This window comes from Zingiber officinale, unplaced genomic scaffold (genome assembly GCF_018446385.1).
Source record: "Zingiber officinale cultivar Zhangliang unplaced genomic scaffold, Zo_v1.1 ctg229, whole genome shotgun sequence".
NCBI lineage: Eukaryota > Viridiplantae > Streptophyta > Magnoliopsida > Zingiberales > Zingiberaceae > Zingiber > Zingiber officinale.
The window spans coordinates 18,668-40,883 of NW_024589904.1; the positions used below are offsets into that span (position 1 = coordinate 18,668).

The 22,216-nt window shown below is 37.7% G+C and overlaps 5 protein-coding genes across 10 annotated transcripts in view; 3 read left to right on the plus strand and 2 right to left on the minus strand.

Annotated features, from left to right (window-relative positions):
- The first annotated feature begins 5 nt into the window (after positions 1-5).
- Positions 6-8,978, plus strand: LOC122036990 (serine hydroxymethyltransferase, mitochondrial-like). 4 transcript variants are annotated; one of them, XM_042596429.1, is made up of 16 exons: positions 6-262; positions 419-469; positions 560-646; positions 809-930; positions 1,074-1,150; positions 1,703-1,827; positions 3,754-3,846; positions 4,449-4,541; positions 4,654-4,851; positions 4,952-5,056; positions 6,974-7,039; positions 7,198-7,275; positions 7,524-7,635; positions 7,709-7,819; positions 8,416-8,589; positions 8,654-8,978. In XM_042596429.1, the coding sequence occupies exons 1-15, from the start codon at positions 179-181 to the stop codon at positions 8,565-8,567; spliced, it is 1,554 nt and encodes a 517-aa protein (XP_042452363.1). In that variant the 5' UTR covers positions 6-178; the 3' UTR covers positions 8,568-8,589; positions 8,654-8,978. The 4 variants fall into 4 exon arrangements, with proteins under 4 accessions (XP_042452363.1, XP_042452364.1, XP_042452365.1 ...); XM_042596430.1 differs by having other exon boundaries at positions 8,695-8,978; XM_042596431.1 differs by having other exon boundaries at positions 8,703-8,978.
- Positions 8,979-10,254: 1,276 nt separating this feature from the next.
- On the minus strand, positions 10,255-15,294 carry LOC122036993 (probable E3 ubiquitin-protein ligase ARI2). 2 transcript variants are annotated; one of them, XM_042596438.1, is made up of 7 exons: positions 14,957-15,294; positions 14,727-14,759; positions 14,365-14,638; positions 13,439-13,919; positions 11,354-11,902; positions 11,106-11,287; positions 10,255-10,891 (listed from the first exon to the last, which is right to left on the minus strand). In XM_042596438.1, the coding sequence occupies exons 1-7, from the start codon at positions 15,095-15,097 to the stop codon at positions 10,752-10,754; spliced, it is 1,800 nt and encodes a 599-aa protein (XP_042452372.1). In that variant the 5' UTR covers positions 15,098-15,294; the 3' UTR covers positions 10,255-10,751. The 2 variants fall into 2 exon arrangements, with proteins under 2 accessions (XP_042452372.1, XP_042452373.1); XM_042596439.1 differs by having other exon boundaries at positions 10,825-10,966.
- Positions 15,295-16,235: 941 nt separating this feature from the next.
- Positions 16,236-17,451, plus strand: LOC122037006 (protein LTO1 homolog). The gene has a single exon (XM_042596462.1). It carries the CDS (start codon positions 16,898-16,900, stop codon positions 17,333-17,335), a length of 438 nt encoding a protein of 145 aa, XP_042452396.1. The 5' UTR covers positions 16,236-16,897; the 3' UTR covers positions 17,336-17,451.
- LOC122037005 lies at positions 17,407-18,326 on the plus strand. Of its 2 annotated transcripts, none has more exons than XM_042596460.1 (2): positions 17,407-17,565; positions 17,674-18,326. In XM_042596460.1, exons 1-2 carry the CDS (start codon positions 17,407-17,409, stop codon positions 18,079-18,081), a joined length of 567 nt encoding a protein of 188 aa, XP_042452394.1. In that variant the 3' UTR covers positions 18,082-18,326. The 2 variants fall into 2 exon arrangements, with proteins under 2 accessions (XP_042452394.1, XP_042452395.1); XM_042596461.1 differs by having other exon boundaries at positions 17,444-17,565; positions 17,669-18,326.
- Positions 18,327-18,745: 419 nt separating this feature from the next.
- Positions 18,746-22,216, minus strand: part of LOC122036996 (calcium-transporting ATPase 3, endoplasmic reticulum-type-like) — a 47,137-nt gene continuing 43,666 nt past the window's right edge. Inside the window, exons 30-34 of the mRNA XM_042596445.1 lie at positions 21,642-21,790; positions 20,977-21,082; positions 20,792-20,845; positions 19,329-19,377; positions 18,746-19,191 (exon numbers count right to left, since the gene is read on the minus strand). Coding sequence (XP_042452379.1) covers positions 19,124-19,191; positions 19,329-19,377; positions 20,792-20,845; positions 20,977-21,082; positions 21,642-21,790 — 426 coding nt within the window. The 3' untranslated portion in view covers positions 18,746-19,123. The remainder of the gene's footprint in view (positions 19,192-19,328; positions 19,378-20,791; positions 20,846-20,976; positions 21,083-21,641; positions 21,791-22,216) is intronic.

The window sequence follows — 22,216 nt, forward strand, 5'->3', positions numbered from 1 at the left end:
ACTCCCGATCTCCTTTTTTCCTACCAACTCGATTTTCTGGCTTCGATCCGGATTCAGATCTACCCTTTGATCACCTACTCCCTTGGGCTTTATCAGCTTCGCCGTCACTTCCCATCGTTTGCCCCGCTAACGCTCCTTTTTCTCGCTCCACCAAAGATCGCCGGAAGGACGAAGCGATATGACGATGGCATCGGCGCTCCGACAACTCTCCGTGGCCGTCGTTAACCGCCAGCCCCTCCCGGGCTTCTTCCTCCGTTGCATGGTATGCCTTTTTTCTAATCCAGGATTTCCTGAAAAAGAAATCGTTGTTTTTGTCCATTGAATGTTTGGTTGTTCTTCACATACAAAGATCGGATCGTTTGGCATCATTCTGTTAACTTCCTTTCTTTTTCGTGATGCGTGCTTATGTGTACTGTAGTCCTCTTTGCCGAGCGAGGCCGCCTACGAGAAGGAGAAGTCTGGCGTTACGGTTTGCGCTTTGTGCTTGTCCTGTGAGGGTTGATGGTTTCGAGAGTATTGCAGTGTTTGTTGATACTCGGGTTCTTGGATTCTACTGCAGTGGACGAAGCAGCTGAATGCTCCGCTGGAGATCATTGATCCGGAGATCGCCGATATAATTGAACTTGAGAAGGCAAGGCAGTGGAAGGTACTATCCTTTCTTTCTTATTTCTCAGTAGTCTCTGATAATGCAGAATCTGCCATACGAATGGTTCGTGTGATTTTTTGAGATTTGATTTTTGTGCAATGCATTTTCTGTGATAGATTAGTTTTAAATTTTAATGACTAATGACTTGAAATGTGATGGAAGGGCCTTGAACTCATACCCTCAGAGAATTTCACATCGGTGTCAGTCATGCAAGCAGTAGGGTCGGTCATGACGAACAAATACAGTGAGGGGTATCCTGGTGCACGATACTATGGCGGCAATGAGTAAGATATATTTGCTCTCTTCTCAGGGTTAGGCTACTGCTTGCGGTTCCTCTGCCATTGAAATAGATATGAAATTTCATGTTTATTTGATTCTCCGTGCAGTTTTGCCTGATGTGCTTCAACGTTTCATGCTTTGGTTCCAGGTACATTGACATGGCTGAATCATTGTGTCAGAAACGTGCCCTGGAAGCTTTTGGTTTAGATCCTGCAAAATGGGGAGGTTTAAATCACATTATTTTTATTTATCAAGATTCTTCCTGATTCTAGTAGTAACTAGGATTTCCATGACTAATTTGCAAAGATACTTATTCACTTTTGATTTTCATTTCTACAATCATAGAATTAGTTTCTTGCTACTTGTTTTTTATGCAATTCTTCTAGCAACTCTTCTGGATAAATCTTGAGCTGTGCAAAGGCTAAGTTTTCTAATGTAATGCCAAGGGGGATTTCTTTAATTATTACCCATTCAATTATTAAAACCTGTTGGCATATCACAATGTCATATTTTTGGTTCAAGTTTCCTAGTTTTCGGGATTTTTTTTGTTCTTGAAGTCAAGTAAACTAGACAGATCACCAAGTAACTTGAAATCATAATATTTAATTTGAAATGCTTTTGCTTTTAATCCTGCAACTTGCCTTTTTTCTTATTTGAAAAGCTAAAAAATATTGCCTCTATGAGAACATTTCTGGCAAAAGATTAAATGAGCAACATTGCAGCAAAAGATTAAAAATTTATCCAATTCTTTTAAACTTTTTCTTATTGCTTTTACAGTGAATGTGCAATCATTGTCTGGTTCACCTGCTAACTTCCAAGCTTACACTGCACTTCTGAAGCCACATGAGAGAATAATGGCTCTTGACCTTCCTCATGGTGGACATCTTTCTCATGGATACCAGGTCACCGATGAATTTCATTTCCTATTCAAAAAAATCTGATAATTCATGTGTTTTTTAGGCAATTGATTTGACTTATTTGACATTTTATATTTAATTATTTCTTTTTCATCCAAGAGTTTTAGCGACTTTGTTTATTAATCAACCATGAATTTTTTGTGGTTGATATCTTGTTTACTACTAATATGGAAGACAGAGTTTCATTGACTCTCAGATAAACCTCAATGAATTTTCTTGTCATATGGATCACCTCATCCACTTTATGTTCATTAATTTGGATTTAGAGGCTTTATACATATCTATCTCCATCGGTGATAAACATTTTCCAACAACACTGATCTCCCATTTTAGACTTTAGTATCAGTGTTTTTTTCGCTTTAAAAATAAATTTAAGAAAGTGTATCTTGTAACTTGGATCACCAAAATAACACTTACTATAAGGTATTCCATGTTATTTTTCTAAATGTCTTATTCCTTAGTAGTTGAGCGATGTTCTTTTTTGTATATATCTATCTATCTATTTAATTTTTGAAAAATGATTTGAGTGAATGGAATTCAACCAATTTCTCCCTTAGCTGATGTAATCCATGAGACTCGTGCCCTAAGCAATCACCTTGCTTGCCTTTAAATTCTGAATGAAAACTGCAGTGTCATTTAATCAACTTAGGTATGTAAAATAAGAGGATAGATGTATAGTAATCGAAAGAGAAACATCCCTAAAGCCCTTAAACCATAAGTCAGACTCATTGACTATTGTGATATTGGCGGCTTACGAGCAGAGAAAAAGGAGATATTACTAGAAATGTGCTCAGATAGGTTTGAATGTAGAATCCAAGGGCATCATCCAAATGTACAAGGTAAGAAAATAACAAAATTGTGCTCAAATACTTTTAAATGTAGAATCTTAGAGGATAATCCAGGTGTATAAGATAAGCAAATAGTAGATGTACATCGATAAGCCTTGTGATAGTATTAATCTAACTTCACAATGGACACCCTTTTGTAGGTGATATTTACATGTATGCCCTTAATTGACAAAGCAGCCCCTAACACCATGTTCTAATCATACTATTTTCTTGATTACTTAAACTGGATTATAAAACTGAAAACAATAGTTGATCTGTTGGACTAGTAGTCTAATCTATATATCTTACATATGTTAGTTATGTAGCCTACTGTTGGGAGGATAGAATGAGCAAAAGTTTACCTGTTATCAGAAGGAAAGAAGTGTAGCTGTTAGACAATGCTCTTACAGATACACTGAAACAGAAAGCATAAAACAATAATCAAGACAAATCAGCACTTCAGTTGTTACACAGTTCAGCACTTCATCTGGTCCTAAAACCGTCAAGACAGTTTAGCTAATAGGTCGAGTTTGCAGTGTGCTCAATCTGAAGGGCTTGCAAGAGGCATGTGATATGGGCTCTTGGAAGGTGAGACCAATAACGGGAATACATGATTATACTTATATCGATAATCTGGATGAGGGACCTGGACATCATCGGGTTAATTATAAGATTTTTACACTAGGGAGCAAAGCGGCATAAGAGTGGCTAAATCCTTGAACCCTAGACTGTTTCTGTTGTAACATAAATTACATGAATCTTGTTAAGAAAAAACTGAACTCAAGATGCTTTATTGTATACAAGGATATTTCACTAGCATTTACTTGAGTTCCAATCCCTGGATATTGAATCTTTTAGCAGGGTGGTATAACTCAGTCTAACTGACAATTATATGATTTTTTTTTTGTTCGAACAGTTTTGTGCTTCTGTTTTGTTGTTGGTAAACTTTGGTAAACAATGTGTGGTTATTATAAAGTTTTTATGTTTAGCTTAAAAATTTTGATACCATGTTGAACAGTAGTGAACTAGTTTATCAGAATTTGAAGATCTGATTGTACTTGGAATAGTTATTGTTTTTGTACAGACTGATACAAAAAAGATCTCTGCTGTATCTATATTCTTTGAAACAATGCCATATAGATTGGATGAAAGTACAGGATACATTGATTACGATCAGGTGACTGATCTATCACTCTTTCTCTCTCTTTTTCTTTATGTTCATGATTTCCCTTTGCTTTACTACCAAGTTGCTTGTCATAGATATTTTACTTCTGATTTAGCACGTTTTCACCCATATGCTATCTGTTACAGTGTGTAAGAGGTTAAAAATGGTTCATTATTTGGAGAAACAAATGCATTGTCCATTTGAACTAATGTAGATCCTAACTATCTTTAGGATAGTAGAATTTTTTGTTTCTTGTTGGGTTGTGGTTCGCTTAGTAGAATACACAAACAGAACCATGTGTCAAGCAGAGTTTATTATCTGAACACAGCTGGAATAATTAGTAAAGCATGACAGCCTCAGGTTGGCCCAGTGATGTGTGGAAATCTTCCTACTTGTAGCATATTTGATTCACTTGAGATTTGATCCATGTTTTCATTAATTCTGTTTATTCAAGGTTTCATATATTTACCTGGCTTTGATCTTGGCTCATAATACAGTTGTCAGATTGTTTAATCTATGACATTATTTTGAAATATGTTTTTTTAGCGATAAATAAAGACTTAGGTATCTCAATTTTTTCTTATTAACTACTTTTCTTAATATCCATTGTATAGTTGGAGAAAAGTGCAGCACTCTTCAGGCCAAAATTAATCGTGGCTGGTGCTAGTGCATATGCTCGCCTCTATGATTATGCACGCATTCGTAAGGTAGTATCAGTTACAATATTCTACCCAGTGATAGGAGGGAGAGAGGAGCATTAGTAGCTTTCTATAGTCATCTTAGAAAACAGCTTATATGATCTCTACGTGGAATTAACAGGTATGTGACAAGCAGAAAGCGATTCTTCTGGCAGATATGGCACACATCAGTGGACTGGTTGCTGCCGGTGTTATTCCGTCTCCTTTTGAGTATGCTGATATAGTGACAACTACAACTCACAAATCACTCCGTGGACCGCGTGGAGCTATGATCTTTTTTAGGAAAGGTGTAAAAGAGATAAACAAACAAGGGCAAGAAGTGAGTTAACATAGTTGTTGTGTGAAATTAACCAAAAGGGTTTCTAAAAAATTATTTGAAATTTTAATAAATATGCATAATCACATTTATCTTTATGCAGGTTATGTATGATTTTGAAGATAAAATTAATGCATCTGTTTTTCCTGGATTACAAGGTGGTCCGCACAATCATACTATTTCAGGTTTAGCTGTTGCGCTCAAACAGGTATGCTGCTCAAAGATACTAATTGTTTTGTAAAGTTTGTCATCGTCATCATCATCATCATCATGTCATGTCTTTTCCAATTTTTATCCTTCATTGAGCTCTACGATGGCTAGTTTTTGTAACGGTATTGCTGCTTACAAAACATTAATGTTTGATAACTAATGTCCATGCACAAGCAAACAAAGTATTTGGTTCATTAATGATATTCAAACTATCCTGCTCCCTTAGCACTTGCAGATAAGACACTAACCTGTAGTCAGTTTTTATGGAGCAAGTTTTGCAACTAATATCATCCCATTGGTTTGTTGTCTAATTTGAGTCCTAATTGTCCCTAGAAGGCAGCTTCTAAACCTATGTTTCTTATTATTTGGTTCTCTACCAAGAATTTTGTTCTGACATCCAAATAATGCATTGTTTGGTGATTCCATTTTTGAGTGTTCCCTGAGATGAATTTTGGCTTGTTTAGCAATGAAATGTTAACATTCGCATAAATTTTGTAAACAATTCTCTTACAACATGATTTTACTAAATAAGTAATTATGAATTTTTTTTTTAGAGTAGACACCAAAAGCTATCAACCACTGAATATGAAAAAGAGGAATATATATATATATAAAATTTGATGAGCATGAGGGTGAGAAAATGATGACTATGGAACAGTTGTTAATTTAATATCTTTCTTTTAGCGTTTTATATTGAAATTAGATTACTTTTATTTTGGTTCGAGTAAGATAAGGAATAAAACACTACCGAGTGCCTTTAACTTATTTCAAAGATTACCATAAATGTGGATTTAATATTTGGAGTTCCAATATTTTCCATCTTAATTCTACTCATGGTTTAAAATATGTCATGCTAGTCAGCATGATTGAAACATCTTGTTCCATTGGTGTAAAACAGATCTGAATACAAACCTTTGACTTCTCTACACAAATGTTTGACTTAGCCACAAGCTTTCTCCTGCTTAGGTTGGCAACAGTGAGCCGCTCAGTTTTAGAGGGTGCCAGTGTGCAGTTGTGCCGTGATGATAACTCCTGCATCTCCTAGAATGGTGAGATATTTGGTTTCGGAGTCAAGTTGCAGGTGGTTTAGGTGGTGACACATTCAATCATGAGGAGCCATATCGGATTTTAAGGCATGCTCCATTTAGGGTTTTGACTAGTTCCTCTTCAAGCTTTTTCTTCCTTTGGCTTCATCAAGCAGGTCCCATCTCTTGGCATGGTGAGACATGAGGATGCAGAATCTATATTACAAATGGCTGCAGATGGTGAGACCTGCTCAACAAGAAGATGTCCATGTCAGATTGTAAATGCCCTCCCCAATCATCTAGACGCATTTCATCTAGAGTTTTAACTAGCTCCTCAAGTTTCTTCCTTCAATTTCGTTGAAACACCTATCACGATCTTAACTCCTCCAGGTGAACAACAACAACTATTTCTTCGTCTATCCCTTCTCTCGGTGCTGTCTGTACTGTGGTTGGCATGCTGGCATGACACCAACACTGTCTCATTCTAGTCAGTGGCCAATAACTCAGTTCAGAATTATATTTTAAACCTTGATGCTATTAATCATGGTTTTGTTAATGGTAAATACAACTGTTTCATGCGAGATCTTGATTGAGCTTACACGTCATCTCAATTACCTAAGTTATATTTTTATGCCTTCTGCACATGTACCAGACATCTTCATATGAAAATTTAGAGCTAAAGTTAGTTTTTAGCTTTGTAATAAAGAAACTAAATTCAGAGCTTTGTAATAAATGAACAAAATCAATCCATTCATAATTAAATATGAGATAAGCTCTTTTGAGATCTTAAATTTTATTCACTGTTGGAGAAAAGTTAAGATGTTCATTAATTGCTCATGACCTTTTAAGCCATGTGTTAGATAAGTGATGTTTCCCATGACCAATTACAGGCTACCACTCCAGAGTTCAGAGCTTATCAAGAGCAAGTATTGAAGAACTGTGCTAGATTTGCCGAGGTATCATAATTTCTTGACTGGTGCTCTTTGAAGTAACTTCTCTAAGTCAACATTTATCCTTGCTACATTTCATTTGAACTCTTGCTTTCCCTGAAGACCATATAAATGTTTCAGCCTTTAATCCATTGTGACTCTACTTTTTAATTATGCCATCGCAGTGTTTGGTCAAAAAGGGATACGATCTTGTGTCTGGAGGAACAGATAACCATTTAGTACTGGTGAACCTTAAGAACAAGGTAAGAGAGGTTTACTTCTCATATTAGTTGCTCGAGTGAATTTTTTAATAGCTGTCCTGAATCAAAATATGTTGGATATCATGATTTTTTCATTGTCTTTGGATATTGAAGAATACCTAGCATCTTATTCACAACTGAGGCACAGTAGATTTTTTATTCATTATTCCAATGTTTTTCATATCAATTAAGTAGCCATGATTTGTCTTATTTCGGAGAAGAATTTGATCATCAATCAAATCAACTTGTAGGGAATTGATGGATCCAGAGTTGAGAAGGTGCTGGAGTTAGTACATATTGCGGCTAACAAAAATACAGTACCTGGTGATGTGTCTGCCATGGTTCCTGGAGGCATCAGAATGGGTATTGGCTTTGGTTTGTATTATCTCACCGTATGTTAAGTAGATCGACTTAAATAATTTTCTCATCAATTCAGGGACCCCAGCACTCACATCAAGAGGATTTGTGGAAGAGGATTTTGCTAAAGTTGCTGATTTCTTTGATGATGCTGTTAAATTAGCATTGCAAGTCAAGGCTGAAACAAAAGGTGCATATTCTTTTATCCATATTATGATTTTAATTCACGATTGAATATTTAAAACATTGCTCATATGACTTGGTGAGTCTCAATGTATTAGCTTATTGAGTTGGTGAGTCTCAATGTATTAGCTGAACCTGAAGATTAGTTAGCCAAGCTAGATCATAAACACAACCAGAGTTGACATCTAATTCCAAGTCATTGCCTCAACCAAGATTTGACACAAATTTATTAACTGACTTTTCTTAATATGTTCATTGCTTATTTCATTTATGAATATTGCTGAATTGTTCTTCCTTTCTGAAAAGTGTTTGATGCTCAACTTAGCATGAGATTAATGTTTAAAAGTGAAAAATAAGAGTAATTGCATTAAAAAATGAAAATCAATGATGATCATGAATAATTTATTACCCTTTATTGCATCTTAATTTCTACGAGGGTACGAGTACGACAGTAATTCCTGAAGGGGAAGTATTATAATAATTGATAAGAAAAGACCTATCCTGAGCCCCCAAAATGAAAAGACATTATGAAAAGCTTACATCTTGCTTGGTTTCGTTGCAGAACTTGGGCATTTACATCTTTGCGTTCTTAATGTAAAACAGGTGGATCAAAGCTGAAGGATTTCGTAGCTACATTGCAAACAGATGCTAACATCCAATCAAACATTGCCAAAATCCGCAACGAAGTGGAGGAGTATGCAAAGCAGTTTCCAACAATTGGATTCGAGAAGGAGACGATGAAGTACAAGGACTGATTCCAGACATCATATTACTATGGTAAAAATTTACACATCCACACTATTGAAGTAAATATTTGTTTGAACAATTTCGCCATCTTCAGGAGTCATGATTTACTAAAAGGTCGACAATTCGTTGTTAAAGTTTCATAGGGCATTTGCAGATCTTGAAACCTGCATCTGTGCTGAAGCCTATAGTTGCTGCTATTATCTATGTGATGATCTGATTTTGAAATAAAAGGATGTTGGAACATGGTGCAAAGGCTGCTAAAGCAGGCATTTCATTAGTCTTTACGAGTGAGCTCCTTTTGTTTTGACTTGCCATGTTGACTGGCATGATCTGTAATAACATCCTTTTTTTCATTTAAAACTCAATATTCAAAATGGTTTTGCAAGATCTAAATTGAAAAGAACTTGTTTTTCCTCTAATAATGTTTTTTTTTCCTTTTCTTCTTTTATTTTAAGAGTTGAAACTATGTATATTAATTTTGGGTTACATTGAGTAATTTTTTGAGTCAATGAAGTGTCTAAAGACCTGGAAACTAAAGGCTAAAAGTTAGAATAAGGATATACATTAAGTACAATGTAAATACAAGCATCATGTGTTCAGCTTTTATCTATATGTGTTTATATTATATCTATATGTGCATAAGTAGTATTTCGAATTCTAAACAATGTACCAATGATTATGTGTAAGCATTCCGTTAATCCGGTCAATAACTGAATCTAAAATTGATTTAACCAATTTAATTTTGACTAACGGAATTAAAATTTTATTAAAATTAAATTAATCAAATTGAATTTTTTAATCCAAAAATTGAAACTGAATTAAATTAACTAATATTTTTAAAAATAAAAATTTTTAATTTTCAAAGTAAAGTTCAATTGGTTTTAGTTGGAGGGAGGAATCCTCTAGTCCGTAAATGTTGGATCATCCCCTGGACTCTAGTATTTGCATTGATGGGAGGTAATGGTCCCCCACCTGTTTAACATGTGGGGACTATTGCCTCCCATCAATCTATTTTTTTTTGCAGTAGGGATCCTCTTGTCCGTAAATTGTGGATCAAAGGATGGTCCATTTACATGAGAACCTTTGATTTGGATAGACTCCACCTTTAAATAGATAGGACCATCCAAATCAAGGGTCTAAAAAAATGGATCATCCTCTAATCCGTAATTTACGAACCAAAAGATCCATCCTCCTGCGGTCCAAGAGTGGACCAGGGAAGGCGGTCCAAAGGATCTCATTCTTTTAGTTGGACTCCCCTATGTACCGAGCAGAGATCCTCTGGTCAGAGATTCAATGATCCTCATCTGCTAAACAGGTAAGGACTATTAAATCCCTCCAATCATTACTCTTGATTTAGAGATGGACCAAGGCAGACGGGACTAAAGGATCCCGCCTCCGTACCATACAACCTAATCCAGCCGAAGTATAGTACAATCCGAGCTGACCACTCCCAAGTTGGGCCAATATGTAACTGCCATATTTTGACCCGACCCAGCTTGAGGCAAGGCAGATCCAAGACGGATGGAACCCGACTGCCCAGACTCTGCTCGGGTTCAGGTCAGCATGACCCATGCTCGGGTTCAGGCCGGCATAACCCATACCTGTCCCACTGAGTTACAACACGTTCTTTCCTCGTGCTGTGTCACAACTAAATGAATTTTGTTCTTCATTCACTTGAACTTGTGTACTGATATCTAACCAATATCACAACATTTATGTCCGAACAAATACAAACAAATAGATCATGGAAAGGGATGAAAGCCTCACAATAATTACCGGTCAGCGATTTACTGTCATAAATTCAGTTTTCACTAGCAACAATCCCACCTCTGAATATTCTTAAAAACCTTTGCATGAGAGTTCAAAATTGCTGGGCATCTTGGGTATCTTTACAATGTGATGGGTAAAAACACTAGAAAAAGATTAAGCAAAAGCTGAGCTCAGACATGCCTCCACTGGTTTACATGGCATGTTCAGATTTCACGAGCATATGCACAGGGAACTATGGGGTCCATCCAAGAAAGGCATCAGAAAGAAGGCTCCTTTGTCGCGTTTGCCCCCACGAGTCTTAGCTTCCATAAACATGCTAAACAAGCCGTGAGGTGTTGAAATAGTAGGAAGCTTATGTTCTGTTGTCTGATCTCAAGCTAAAGCTGTACAGCTGAGAAATGATGCTAACTTGTGTGTTGGTGTCAGATTTTGTCAATCACCTCAGGAGGCATATTTAGATCAAAAAGAGGCGCTCCACCGTGAGCATCTTTTCTGGGTCGTTTATGAGAAGCCCACCTGCTTTCATCCGAACTTGTGGAACCGCGGAATTTGCATACAGCAGCTGCATTTCAGTGTTGATGTTTGTTAAACTTGTCTTCTAAAGATAATACTTTCAGTGTTGATGTAGCTGCAGCAGCTACATTTAAATGTGTTAAATGTTTCAATGTTTGTTAAATGTGTTGACTTCATTTCATGAAGTGAAAGAGCACCAAGAAAATGGTAGCATCAAAGCTTCAAAATTTCCCCTAAACGAGATACACAGATAAAAGATGTACCAGTTCCAATGGGAGTTGAATCTGTCTGTGCTTCATGACTAGTTTTCATACTAGAACTTTGATCTGAATCCCAAGGGACACATAGTTCTGACGCCCTCTCAAGGCCTTTTGATTTATATGGAGCTATGTTGTGAGTTGCTCGTTGAAGAGGATACAACAAGTCATTCTCAATGCATTGATACCTGCAAGCACAATTACATAGCAATGACCAACTTTTACAGTCAAAAATGTGTAAAGGAAATCCTTACATCTGTTTGCAAAGATTGTCGACGACACTAGAAAGATTTATGACGTGTCGCATTATGTCCATGACCTCATCATCAGAAGAGCTTGGAAAATCCTTCTCCAAGAACATAGATAACTTCTCAACGTTGGACTCCAGCTGTTGTTGCTGATCCTCAAACAAATTCTGCTTCAGCTCTCGCTCCTCTGCCGTCATTTCATCCTTAAAGAGCTCATCCCCAAACATGTAGAAGGCAAATGGATACGAATACGAAAGAACTCGTCTTGATCTGAAAAGCCTATTCAGTCCATTCATCACCCAACTGTAGTCTTTGATTTTGGATTGCTTGTTCTCTGAAATGGAAATTTTCTTCTGGATGGTTTCCTTAAGATTGCTTTCCTGCTTGAGAGAATCTGTATGAGCCTTGTATCTATTGTGATAATGTGTATAGCGGTATAAGTCACGCCTTGCACGCTCGGTCTTCTTTGTTTGGTCTTCTTTGAAGCGACCACAACTGTGGCCAGTTATATTAGACCATGTATGATCTCTCCCAGTAGCACCACCACATAACCAACTGTATTACATCATCATATGAAACAAAGAAAACAAGTTATGACCATCCAGTAACTCTCAATGAGTCCTAAAGCAATCTTAAAACGCCTTGAGAAAAGCACTAAAACTTAGACAAATACTTGAAGAACAGGCATCTATTTTGATATATAAAGCAACTAAATCTTGAAACTTGAAAGTGTTATGGAAAGATCATTAATTCATTCATCTGGGATGGATATTGTCAGGCTATAGTGAACTAAATTGAGGTGTACTGCCGCCAATTCAACTCATTGCTTCTTCAAGAAGGCCCACCAGAGTTTGATGGCAGTGAGTGTAGCCTTTGTGCCACATGCAAAGGAAACCTCAACAATAAAGTCAGTCTATCCACACAGTTTATAAAGAAAAGATCTCGAGTCCAACTTGGTTGATATGACAAAAATGGGAAATTTGTGAGTATATTTGTGGTCACCAGATCTTACAGATAACCATCAGCATTGACCACGGACTGCCGGAGTTAGTAAATCTCAAAAAATCTAGCCCACTCTATGAATCAATCCACATTATCCCTCAGTAGTCAGGCTACATACTACTAAGCAAGACAGTTCCAGTAAAACCAATTCCACTTTACATGGTGACAGATTCTGGCTTACTGACTGCAGAAGAAATGCACTTGCTATTTAATTAGACAAATTCATCCACTAGATCAAATAAACAACGATGATGACAACAACCAAGCCTTATCCCACTAGATGGCATCGGCTTCATTCAATGAACATTTACCTAAAACTCAACGCTAGCAGGTAACCTAATGCACAACCCTCACCCTAAACCACTATAGATCTAATAAAGTTCTAAATTATGCAAATTCCAAAAAGGATCCTAATACATATGCAATTGAGAGAAAGGTGCAGGGAAAGAGAATCGGAAGCAACCTGTCAACAACTCATCTGATGAAATGAATAAAGTGGACAAACAGACAGAGAACAACTCAGAAGCTACATGGGGTTAGATATTGCATCACTAAAGAACATCCTAAAATGGATTTGGTGGGATGTAATTGGGGATCTTGGTAAGCTAATGGGAATCAGTTATACTCAGCATTGTTTTTGGTAGTATTGGGAGCAGTGTTGCCTAATCAATAACCTCAAAACTCTTTCATAATTATGTTGGACCAACAACCATCATGAATATATCTTATGCTAGCCTCCAAGTAGCAAAGACTGGAGATCTTTAATAAGGTTATCACCTAAAGGGAAATAAAAAGTTAACCATGTGATGAAAAACCTAGGATTCTAAGAAGAGCAGTATACTCAAAGGATGCCAATGTAGTTTAGAATATTGCTTACATGAAACAAAGATTACAGTTAATAATAACAATAACCTGAAACCAGTAACAATAAAGGATAATGCACAAAAAAAAAACACAAAGGCTCTAACAATGTCTTACACACTGTAAGCAGAAGCTGTCTTAAATGAACTGAATATGTGGTCGAAAATAATATGACAAAAGAACTAGCATAACTTGCAACATAAGCACAAAGTACAATAATACACTTACCAAAATGCTTGCCCACAGATACAGGCAACAAGATTGCAACCACCATTCTTTTCAACAGGCTTGTGACACTTTGGACAAGGCTTTGTGTTTATTGTTATCCAATTAACGGTTTCTGACTCATCCTGGCATTTCTTTATCCACAGCTCCCACATCATGCATGAACAAGGTGAATGCGCTTCTGACAAACAACTGAAACAGAACTGTATACCACATGTACATTCAACCTCACAATAAATATCACCTTCAACGCGAATAGCATTTCCACAATGTGGAGCACTAGGGCACCATTTAACCTTATTATTGTCTTCAATATATGATTCAAGTAGAAACCTCTCAAAACGATCAGCAATATCTGGACACCTTGCACTGACTAAATTCCTTATGACCGCCTCATCACATACAGCACTGCATTTGGGGGCCATGCATCTAATGCGCCGGCTTTGACCATCATTTATCTTCACTATAAAATGCTCAGTCCAACCTAAGAAGTTCAGCATAAAACCATAAGTGGAACAATTCAACACAATAAGTGAACATTACAGTAAACACCTTAAGGAGAAAAATATTTAACTAATGAATCAAATTAAAACAGTTAAATCAAAGCCAATGAATTGGATAACAAACTAGCAGATTAGAAAGCTGCAGATGTTGAAGTAACATTAGAAGTAAGAGACATTTCAAGTACTTAATCTCAACAAATCCATGACATACTACATTTATAACAAGCTCCCCATTTGTAGATTACAAAAACAAACATATTTGTGATTCAGAAGGCAAACTTATGATGACATCAAATTCTAACAGTATCGTAGTTGAATAATGTTCTTAAAAAGGCTTACAAACAGTTACTGAAAATCATTTCAGAATTAGGTAATGCGATGTCCATCGAAAACTTCTGCAGGAAATCTGGAGGGTAGCAAACTTACAATCATTGCAGAAACTATGCCCACAGTCCATCTCAGTGATTGCAGCTGTAGGAATGGTCTCAAAACAGACATTACAGGTGACTGGATTTGCTGAAGTAGAAAAACCATTGTTCTCCACAACAGTGACTCCCGCTTCTGAAAACAATCGGTCCTTCCCCTTTTGATCGAGCAGTTCAAAGATCCTCTCAACATCCCAACGGTAATGAATAAGAAGGGTCCTTGCATGCTGTTCTTTAAGCACTAACAGCTCCATCACCTTCCGCAAATCCTCTTTCTGCAAGAATTAACAAGAAGTCACGGAAAAAAAAAGAATCAAATATGCTCCACACTGATCCAGGTGATTATCAGAAAAATAAGTTTACCTGAGCTGCCAGGAGGGACTCTTTTGTGATGACCTGCATGACGAGGAGGAGGAAATTGAGCATACAAAAAGGCAAACCAAATAAACTTCCCAATCAAAATTTCAAAAATTGTTTCTTTCTCTCAAAACAACAAGTATACGAATAGATAACGGATTGTATATTCGTGATCCCTTCAGACTAATCCCTTCTCTCCAGAACCCTAGAAATCAAAGCACAAGTCGGCGTCTTACCGACGACAGCGACCAGTGGCAGTCCTCCTCGTGCCCGTCTTCAAGGCCCTGGAGGACGTCCTCCTCGATGGCATCTTCCTGGTCAGTGAGGTAGCAATCCTCCACATCGCTCGACGAAGGATAATCCTCATCGTCTGCCATGCGGCGCTCGACGGAGAATCGAAGAGAGACGGCGCGATCGGATGGAATTTGGCCGAAATCGATAGAATTAGGGGACGAATTCAGGGGTGGGAAAGAGTGAGCGGCCCCGAGGGGAAGGCACGCCAAGCACAGCAGTGGGATCGGAGAAAACGAGACGGGGAAGGAAGAGAGAGAGGAGAAGGGGGCCGTGAGAAATAGAGGAGCTCTTGGGCATTTTAAGGGTTAAAATATTTAATTAAATTATTTTAATATTTTTTGTTTTCGGATAAATTTTTTTCCTTAAATAATAATACTAAAAAAAATATAATTTCATAATTGAACAGATTTCTCCAACAAATTTTCTCATCAAATTCGTTGTTTTTAATTTTTCTACGCATTAAAAATCGAATCTTCATGGCATCTTTTGATTTTCTTTTAAAAATCTCTTGTTAGTTATTTTTGGATTAAATGCATTATTTCATTAGTAAATTGGGCATTAAGGTTAGACTAAGGTTAGATTAGGGGTAAACCGATCCTTCCCCTTTGGATGCGGACCAAATTGAACTAGGGATGATAATTTCATCCGAATCCGATGGATAATCTGATTATAGTAAATGAGTATTCGGGTATAAATATTCCAGGTATAAGTATAAAGACGGATGTGGTAAAATCCTACTCATACCCTACCCGATACTTAATTAATTAATTTATTTATTTATAAACCTTATTTTTTATTAGAAAAGAAAAAACTTTAACCATTTTCCGTCTTAGAAAAAAACTTAGTTTATCTCTTTATCTTGTTATCAACACCGCATCTCATCTTCTTTTCCATGGGAAATGTTCACCCAATCGAAGGAGCGCGAGACAAGTACATTGAAATATTTTTTTTTAAATGAGAATGGTAGAGAATAATAAATACCCGACGGATATAAGGATGAGTTAAACTCCGATAGATATGAAGATAGGTATGAAAGTTAAATACCCGACGTATATAAAGATGAGTATGGATATAGATACAATAAATAGAAATGGGTATGAAAAATATGAAATTCTATCTAAATTCTATCCATTGTCATCCCTAAATTGAATCGGTCTGAATAGTTCAATTGACCGGGTTTAGAGGAGTTAGGGTTTACTCGGGATATTTAGGCTATCTCCATTTTAAGTTTATTATTTTTTTTCTATTTCTTTTCTTTTTCTTCTCTTCCTCTACGTCGCCGTTTTCTCCCCTCACCCAACGCCGAAGCCCTTCGTCTCCTCCACCCGACGGCGCCGCCCTCCCTCGCGTCGTTTCCTCTTCTTCCCCGCTTACAAGACCCCTCGGCCAAGGAAGCCCCGAGCCTTCTCTGCCTCTCTGCGTCGACTCGTCCCCTTTCTCCTGTGCCGACTCTGTGCCAAAACACCGCCGGCCTTGTCTCCCTTTCTCGGAGTCGCCCTCTGCACGGAAGAGCCAAGCCCTAGACGAGCCCTTGCTGATCTCCCCGACTCCACCCTCTGCCGATCTCACCGCAGATCGCCGGGTGCCGCCGCCTCCACCGCTTCTGCGACCTCTGCTCCGTCGCCTCGTCGAGCACCGGCGCAAGGACTCCTCCTCGCCGGCACGGATCCACTGATCGCCCCAGATCCCTCCGATTGCCCTTCTCCCTGAGTCGCCGCACAGCGGATCGTCAGCCAAGAGGAGGGGGGGAGGCTGAACCCTAGCAATTCGTCCACCGCCATCTCCTTTCTGTCGATCCACTGTTTGCTTTCTTTCTTCTCGTGCAGGTTAGTTAACATTCTTTAGCTCGATCCAAGTATTTCCTCCCTATTTCTGTTGTCTGCATGGAGGGAAAACCCGGAGACGACGATTTAGATCTGTTCGACTCCGCGGTGCTTCTGGATGAAGCCTTGCGCCAGGAGGGTTTTGACGACGGATACAAAGACGGTTTGATTTCTGGCAAGGAAGAAGGGAAAGAGGTGGGACTGAAGACGGGCTTTCAAGTCGGCGAGGAGCTCGGCTTCTACCGAGGTTGTGTTGATGTATGGAATTCCTTGCTTCATATCGACCCTGAGGCATTCTCATCCAGGATCCGAAAAAACGTCCAGCGACTGGAAGATCTGCTGGAGAAGTATCCGCTGCTGGACCCCGAAAATGAGGATGTTCAGGAAGTCATGGAGGCCATTCGACTGAAGTTTCGGATTATCACAGCGACTATGGGGGTGAAATTGGATTATGAAGGGTACCCCAAGTCATCAGCAGCAGGTATGGAGGATGTTTAATTCATATGTTCGAACAAATCGTATTGTCAATCACAGTGAGTATATGAATTCTTAAAGTTATTACTTTTGTAATGTTTTGTATGAATATGGGCGTCGACTTTGACCCTTCCGTTGCATTCACGGGCAAAGAATTAATTATGTTCAACCATCGTGATGACCGTATGCTATGGTTTTTGTGCGTCCAACTTGAACTCGTAGTATTGATTTTCCGTCAAAACCAACCAACGAACGTACGCAGCCATCTTCCTCCTGCTCTCTTGGACTAATCAATTCATTAATTAATCGTCTCCTTCGTATAAATTTTATACTTCGCCGGATTAAACTCACGGCCAGTCCAGTCTGGGAAGGTTCCGTTCGGTACGAGCAGCGGCATGAGGAGCAGCGGCAGGCAGCAGCGGAGCATGCTGTGGCGGTGGTTGACGGCGCCGCACCGGGCGCTACGCCGGGCGCGGGTGATGTACGAGAGGGGCATGGTTGGGTGCGCCAGCGGGGCGGCCGCCAGGGTGGCGGTTCCGCGCTCTCGGACCCACCATGGCTTCCGGACCGCTGCCACTCAGCCTCCCTGCTCCCGTGACGATGATGACGATGCCGCCGCCAGGGAACTCATCCGTGCCGCCGCGAAGGCGACCGAGGGAGAGGACGGGAGAGGGGTAGTGGCGCCGCCGCCGAGGAGGAACCAGAGTGCCGTGGCGGCGATGATGAGGATCGACGAGTACGGACCGTGTAGCTTCGAAAGGATCATGTGATGGTGCTACGGCCTAGAAGCCCGCGATCTGCTATACAAGTCACGGCGTTGTCTGACTTTTTATTCGGACCTGCAAATTAACCTAAGTCAAAAAAAAAATGATGCAGATATTATTGTAGTCTCTTTTTTTGCAATTTTATTTTTTTTTTGAAAAACAAAACAAAATGAAAATACACAATAGCTTAAACCTTCGTTTCTATAAAAATTAATGGCGTGAAGCAATGTCAAAACTGAATAAATTTGAAAGTCGAATGGAGATGGACATAATGTGGCCGAATGAATATCTAAGAAATTATTGGAGATGATAACAAAACAATGACTCTAAGTTTGGCTAAGATGAAAATGTAAAGAAACAAAGCTACGCTTTCTCTAATAGTGCAAAAAAGTAGGTCAATGGAAACAAAGGAGAGGGAAGTGCATGAGACTGTTAAAGGAGGATGTCACAGGACACAGGAGCTCTCACTTAGTGCCCAAGAAATACATGATACTGTAATAATCATTCATTTGAATAAAATGGAATATAGAAAGTAGCTGGATATATATATAGCTCAAGTTGCTTGGAGATGAAAGGAAAACCACACTACTTTTTAATCTTAAATTGTTTATATACATACACCTTAAGGATAAAGTAAACATAGAACAATGCTCAACCAGTGGGCAGTATATCAGTTAAAATAGTTCACTTTGATATTTTACCCTTTGATAAAATAATTGTAAATGATGCTAAAGATTGCCGTTGTACAAAGAAAAAACAAAAAGCTCCTTTGTGGTCCCTGATACATACGTCCTCATAGATTCCCTTCTCAATGCCTTAACAAGGAAATTTCGCACATTCCTACTAAAAACCAAGAACAGACTTTAAATAAAAATTAATTGTTCATCCTCTATCGGCGGGTAAAAAGGAAAGTGATTTGCGATTTGGTAGAACTTCATCTCAAAGAACATCTATATGCATCCCACTCTCTGTACAGTGAATTTCCTCAGCATTCGTAATAAATATCAAGTGTCAATTCGAGCACTGGCTGTGATTCAAAAACCCAGGTTTACTTGTCTCTGCATTCCCTTTTTGGAAGAACATCATGTTTTCTGAACCTAAAGTTGAACCTTCTACCTGCAGACAACAAAAAAAAGAATGATTCATCTTAAAGCCGACACAATGGAGAATAAATATCATTTGTTTTGAAATGAAATCTTTTACTGTTAAAATAGTGATTATTGAGGACAAAATTGAAAGTTAGGTGTGAATACCTCTCCAATTTCTTGATAAAAATTTCAACACCTCATCGATAACAATTACCTATCATCAATTCATGACAAGGATAAGTGTAGTTTGCATAAACATGTGATGGAAAAAAAAACGTCATTCCTGTAATATAGAAAGGAACGGTAGCAGAGTAAGAAAGAGAAGTTTCATAGGTTCTGGGACAGCAAAGGAGTTCTTCGTATGGACCATATACAAAAGTACAAGTAAAACCAATGCACTTGGTAAGTGCATTTTTTCCATTTTAAAAACAATTGCCAATAGGATACGATGGAGAGTCTTGGTGCAACGGTAAAGTTATAGCCGTGTGACCTAGAGGTCATGGGTTCGGGTCTCGGAAATAGCCTCTTGCAAAGCCAGGTAAAGTAAGGATGTGTACTAGATTCTTTCTCATAACCTGATATTGACGGGAGCTTTGTGCACCAGGTTGTCCTTTTTTTATTATTTGCCAATAGGATGACAGTCATTTTAAGCTTTCCCTTATCAAAATCACATGATGGACCAGCTCATGCGACACTTGAAACCAGATATACATCTTTTGCATAATCAGGAGGTCAAGATTATATATTAACAGGTCAACTTACATTAAGATGGATAGCAATTTGGCAAAAAAAAATAGAATTTAAGAAAAGAATCATCAGTGCCCATAAAAATGAAAGCACCCGTGTAAATATTTAATTACTAAAAGCCATTTGGTGAAAAAACTAATTACTCGATAATGTCCGCTGTCAAATGGTATTATCCAATGAACATTGATGTCCACATGTAACAATATTATTATGCAGGTATGCTGGCGTGTATTTTAGAGTTATACCATAAAAACAAATGCTCTTCATCACAATCACCTACTCTTCCATGTAGAATCATAAAAATAACATGAAAATGCCAAGTACAGAAGATATGTAGTCCTGTGTACTATCGTCTCATCCTTATGTCATACACACCATATAAGAATGGCAAGCAAATTTCCTGTATGGAAGTATGCTTATACACTCTGAGTACGCAGGGTCCACTTTCTGCTTGCTCAGAAACGTATGTGAGAAAGTAATTAGGTTTTCAAAGTGCAACACAATCATTTCTCTATTTTTGTTAGGCAACGAGACAAGACAGATACTTGACAAGGATAATGAACATTATGAAACTTGATTAACAATAGACAAGCATTTCATTTTCTTGTCTTTGGATGGCATCATTTTGTATTATAGCATTCAAAAGAAAAATTGAAAGCTTCAACTAGTTTTTCAGGATCTATACATTACGCAAGGGAAATGTTTTTACAAAATTGGTTAACACCAAACTGGAATTGTCATTACATTTAAGTAGATAGAGATCTCTTCTAAAAAATCTATGATGCCTATCTAGAAAGTAGAACAATTCACCAACAATAACAAGTAAAGTAATCAAACAACTTCAAATATTCGCATAAGAATAAATATTAGAAGGGGCTTACTGGAAAAGAGAGATACAGGACAACAGCCCAATCTGTCCATGATAGTGGTGTTACCTGAATAACAATTTTTAATCCAAATTTAAATTATTCTTTCATTTAGGCGTTCAAACTACCTTAAGGTGCTACTCAATCTACAAAAGGAAATTCTAATGAAACAGGGTGAACAATAAAAAAAAAAAACTTACTGCAAAAAGGGTAGACAGTGGTTCTACATACAAAATCAGTACATGAAGGAACATTGTGAGAGCTATTGATGCTAAGAGCCATATGTTGCTCCACGGGGGAATAACACTGAAAGTAGAACAGCACATAAATTAATAATTAAATTTGTATAAATTCACATTTTAAATTTACATATTCCGTAACAGTCCCACATTTGTGTCAATTTAATTTCAAATCTAAATTACGTATAAAATGTAATATCACTATATTTCAATGTTTCTTTGAATCAACTTACACCAATACTTCTGTTAATGGGGAGCAATACAGATGCTCTACTAGTAACATAAGTTGAATTTAGATTTGATTTTTAGACCACTCATCTAAACATAGTATTCTTTTTCTTATTTGCAATAGCTATATACTTGACACTATATGTCAAAGCTAGACTACCTTGAGATAAAGATCCATAGTTAGTAAGGGTGAAGATTCCATATGAGAGATGGTGCAAGTTCTTAACTTTTGCTTATACAGTTCCAATAGTCAGTTCTCAGTTTTGTTCCTAAACGTCCATATTATTGTAACAGTAGATCCATGAAGTGAAGCTTCTCTGAGAACATACTTATATTCATATTTGAGAAGCAAATGGCCATTCGATCAAGTTAATAAATAATATCAGTGAATCACTTACAGAAGCGACTGATTTTCACTTAGGTTATTTAAAGCATTGAACATCTCAACGACCACAAGGACAGTCATTGATACAGTTGATGGATGACGATCATCAAATATACTGCATGGATAAGATGTCTTCCTTGTCGAACAAGAATCAAAATTAACCTAACAGCATTAACAAAAAAGGTCAGGTTCAATCAGATAAGATCATAGGAAATGCATATGGCCAATACATGCTAAGCATAAAACAATCGCATAAAAAAGCACCAAATATAGGTTGCATCTGTTAACAAAACAACCCTTGTTCTGTTCAAATACATATATAACCAAATAAGGTATCAACTTGCTACCGTTTCCCTAATAAGAAAAAAATTGCTCTATATTGATTGAAAAGAACGATAACCATTTTTCTCTCTACTTTGTATTCATAGGACACGTTGGATAACACTTTGCCAATTTGTTCGCAACCAGAGGTAGCAACACTTGAGTAATGATATTATGGTTTTAAACTTTTACCATCTAAAGATCCATTTTCCAATCGCTCAGTTAAGGAAGAACTGACATGTTTTTGCTACATTTTACTATGCCTTT